Here is a 4616-nt window from a genome sequence, read left to right as displayed (position 1 = left end):
ATCGCAAAAATCGCAAAAGTACAACGCAGTTGGAAGTGTTTTTTTTTTTTTCGGGGTAAAAAACTCTTCCATAATTGAATTCAACATAAATATTGACATTAACATTTATTTGCAAATAACATTCCAACGCTCGAGATAATCGCTCCAGTATTTCCATTTATTTGTATCCTGTGAAACTTCTTCACTTTTGATATTTTTCTCAGCATTTAATTATTTTTCTATTAAATCATACTTGAAACCATTTTTATATTATTATAATAAATGGTGAAGACTTACATGCGGGAATGAATCCTATCAATTATTGAAAAAAATTGAGAGAGTAAAGTATGATTTATAATTTTTTAATACATTTTTTTCATGTTTTTTCTTGGTCCTACTTATAATAATTAATAGTGAGAGATCACACTTTATTTTCTTAATTGTTAAACAAAAAATTGAAAGGATCCATTTTTCTTACATGCAAATATCTTTATATGGAGTTGATCGTTGAAAACTGTTAGATGATTATTAGTCAAATTTATTAAATTATTCAATGATTTTTAAATATCAACTTCACATCAAAACAACTGCATGTAAGTTTTCACCATAATAAATACATTAAAACTAAACTAAAATTCTAATACCAAAAAGAATCACTTGATAAAGAACAAATTTAAAATTATGAAAGAAAAAAGAAAATGCATTAAATGTTAATTGCCATCGTGTTACAAGTTACAACTTACAAGAACATGCTACAAGTTTAGCTACGTATTAAAATTTGAACCCGATGAGGAAGAAAGAGAGAGAGAGCCAGAAGGTTCTAGCTTTCGCCAAATGAAATGAAATAAATACACGTGTCACTCTCTCCGTGATGTGCCTCTAACATATAAACTGGTCCCTTTTGTTTCCCTTCAGTTTCAAATCTTTTTAAAAAGAAAAATTACAATCCAACAGAATAGCCTAGGTTGTTCCGTTTTTCACTTCTTTGGCTTCTCCCCTCCTTCAATCTTAATACTCAATCTATTGAGGTAATAATTTCATCCTCGATTTCGTGCTATGTATAATATTTAATTTAATCTAATTTGATGTTTTTGTGATCATAACCTATTGGTTTATCCAAAATTATAAATAAATGAAGTTTTAAACTGAATTATACAATGTGTTAATCTATTGAAACCATTTCTTACGTGCATGACATGCAATTTGTGTAGTTTAAAATATTTATCTTATGAATATATATGTTAGATGTTAGATATTAGGAGTGGCAGAAGGGTGAACTTTTTGGCACTTTTGTGTGATTGTGTTTATTTAATTTTTTTTTTCTTGGACTTTTGTTGCTTTGTATTGTGAAGATTAGATTATAATGAGTATGAAGAAGGGTAGAGAAGTTGGAGATAATATTTTTGAATCCAGATATGGGTTTGGAGATTTTGGATTCGGTAGAAGTATGATGATGATGCCAAGTGTGTTTGGAAGCAGAGATCCATTTGATGATCCTTTTTTCAGTGACCCTTTTGATAGCTTTTTTGGTCCAAGTAATAGAACCACAATGCAGCAAAAGCCAAGCAAAGGAAAAGGAGTTGTCATAAAGGAATTAGGCTCTGATGATGAAGAGGGAAATGGTGATTTCCCTGATCAGAACATTCATAGATCAACCATGGAACCTTCTGTGGAGCATCCAGATGATGATGATAATGGTAATTTTATATATATTATTATATACTTCCTCTGTTCTAATATATCTGTGAAGTTTCAAAAACAGTGAAGTTTCACTATAGTAACTTCTTTTTTGTCAAGATAATATTAATTAGTGTTTTCAGTGACACCTTTAATTTAATTTTGATGATTCAATATTCATTAATTAGATGCATTTACTTATGTTTGAGTAATTCTGTCTATGTTAGTTGCTATCAATATCTGTCTAGTACTTTTATCAATGTGTTTTTGGTTGTATGACGGTTATTTTGAAATAGATCATTTGTTTTGATATATAGAACCGATGTTACTTAGTAGGACAAGACTTATTTGTTTGTTTAACTTGCATATATGTTTTACTTACATGTACTTACTAATTTGTTGATTATGTATTAGAGAAGAAGCAGAGTAATGTAACTTACAAGAATGATCATTACAAGGTGGAACCTCCAAAATCTAGCAGTTCTTCTTTTCAGACAAGCAGAGTAACGTATGGCGGCGTGGATGGTGCATATTATACTTCAACTAGAACCAGAAGGACAGGAACGGACGGGGTATGTAACTTACTCGCATGGTGGTTGGTTGCGTTGATTATGGTTTAGAACTAATGTCATCTCTGTTAATGTGAGTTAGGCGATAATTGAGGAGAGAAAAGAAGCCGACTCGAGAACGGGGGAGGCTTCACATAGGATAAGCAGAGGAATCCACGATAAGGTGTGTAAATATGACTACCAGAAAAATGCATTCTGCAGTTACTAGTGTCACATTGTTAAATTTCAAACTCCAAAGTTAATGGAAAATTTTTTTCAAGTTTACTAGTTTAGGTTCCAAAACTGAGTTTGCAAATAGAGTTTTGAAATTCATCAGTTGGGTAACCTTGTTTAGCTTTGTGTCATGTGGTTGTTATGATGCGCATTTGTATGGAAAGAAATCAAACTAACTTGTTAGTGTTTTAAATAATGAGACTATGCTCTTTGCGTCTCTTATGTAGGGTCATTCCCTTTTGAGGAAGCTTGGCTCGGACGGTAAGCTTGACACCAAACAGACACTGCATAATCTTGAGGAAGGTTTGTTCCTGCTGTATTTGACAATTTCACATGTTGCGAGGCTTTTCTTTTGTGAATATATATGTATTTGTTTCTTGACATTGCAGATGAGCTTGCCAGCTTCGAGGAAGCTTGGAAAGGAAAAAATATGGAGCATGGTATGAAGGTTGGATTTGATGTGCATAGAAACCAGGGTAAGTTTTGAATGCTTCCAGTTGATATAATCAAGTTCTTTCAGCTCAATGTCTGTTGTTTTGAAAACTCTAGGAAAATTATTTTTACTATAATGTTATATGCTGCTGTAATGTGGCTATTACTGACTAGAATCATGATGCTAAATAGTTTGAACCTAATTTAGGACCATGAATTGTTACTCTATTTCGAAACATGTGTTTGATGAGCTTGAGCTATATTTATGAATATATGGTATGCTTTTTTGTATGAAGCAAGGGTTAATTGCACTTTTCACCTCTGAACTTTAGGCTTGTGTACTTTAGCCCTTAAAAGTCTTAAACTTCAAAATGTGCAAACTGAGTTTCTGAATTTTCCTCACATATGTATATCTGTCGCTTTTATGTTCGCTAACTTTATGAATTCGTTGTTTTTCTGAATTTGAAATGGTATCGTGTCTCATGTCCGTGTCAGTACAATATTTGACATGAATATAAAGCGTTAGCTAAATTTTGAGCATATGATTGTTATAGGTTCTAGTGGTAGTGAGCAGAACAGAAACCAAGTTTGGGCAGTTCCATCTTGGGAGAATGCTGGAAGAGGGAGAGGATTTGGATCAAATCATGAAACAGGAACCGATCAAAGTGGAAGAACAAAGAAAGTAGTTAGGATCAACATTGAATGAAGGTTGAGACCCCTTATGATATGCTTGGTGGTTGATTTTCCAGCTGCTGCTTTTTTCTTGATTGAAAATTTAGTTGAATGCACCAAATTTTACTTGGTGTAGGTTTATTACGAGTTATTGATGTAAAGTTACAAAGTTATACTAAAGTCTATGCTGTTATATATCTATCCTTAAGACTAAGGTTAGAAGATATATTGTTTGGTCAATCATAATCGGATGTCATTAGTAATAATTATTGATAAAATTTTTAGTTTAAAATATTAATCAAGTTAACCGACATTATGTATATTCAAATGGGAGGGTATTGCATTGTCCACTTATATAATAGCCGCCCAAGATTATATTAAAGTAACTATGGAAGTGCATATATTCAATCTTGGACGGAACAAATATAAACAAAATAAAGCATGCTACCGTCGGTTTAAATTCACGAGACAATTAGATATGTTCAATTTTTTCAGTCTCGTGAGAAGATTTAGATGCGGGAAGAATCATTGCATGTATTATTTAATTCTTTTGGGACTAGTGAGCTACGTAAGCAACCTGAATCTTCAATGTATATAAATATTTGCCATATTCCGACCAAATCAAAGTAAAATCTTCTGAAATTCATTATCATGTGTAAAGTCAGACATAGATCTTATATAAAGGAAACTGAAAAAGGTTGCAAAACAATGATTAGATCATGATTGGTTTTACTTTTACTATTTTCCTATGGAAAATAAGATTCTCTTGCATACAGAATGGAAATATCGTTTCACTGAGAATTATAATAAAAGTGCTGTTATTTATGTATCTATGTATTATCTAGTTGTGAAGAGAAATTAAGGAAAAAAATTAAGAGGCTATGATTTGATTAAGAAAGTGAGAAGAAAGATTATGAGGTATGTAGAAAACATTGTAAATGTTTATTTTAATATAATAAAGTTTAAGTGGTTTATTATGAATTGTATAAATAAATAACTAAATTCTAATGTTAATTAATTTATTAATGATATTTCTATAAATTTAATATAAAGTTAGGAATTTTCTTTTGTAAT

General features: G+C 31.2%; 1 protein-coding gene across 3 annotated transcripts; it reads left to right on the top strand.

Annotated features, from left to right (window-relative positions):
- LOC107625954 lies at positions 858-3808 on the top strand. Of its 3 annotated transcripts, none has more exons than XM_016328701.2 (7): positions 858-1007; positions 1332-1676; positions 2071-2228; positions 2308-2388; positions 2666-2741; positions 2828-2914; positions 3425-3808. In XM_016328701.2, exons 2-7 carry the CDS (start codon positions 1343-1345, stop codon positions 3574-3576), a joined length of 888 nt encoding a protein of 295 aa, XP_016184187.1. In that variant the 5' UTR covers positions 858-1007; positions 1332-1342; the 3' UTR covers positions 3577-3808. The 3 variants fall into 3 exon arrangements, with proteins under 3 accessions (XP_016184187.1, XP_020971973.1, XP_016184188.1); XM_016328702.2 differs by having other exon boundaries at positions 877-1007; positions 1337-1676; XM_021116314.1 differs by lacking the exon at positions 2308-2388.

Source organism: Arachis ipaensis, chromosome B02 (assembly GCF_000816755.2).
Source record: "Arachis ipaensis cultivar K30076 chromosome B02, Araip1.1, whole genome shotgun sequence".
Taxonomy (NCBI): Eukaryota; Viridiplantae; Streptophyta; class Magnoliopsida; order Fabales; family Fabaceae; genus Arachis; species Arachis ipaensis.
This window is presented reverse-complemented; position numbering and strand designations above follow the sequence as displayed.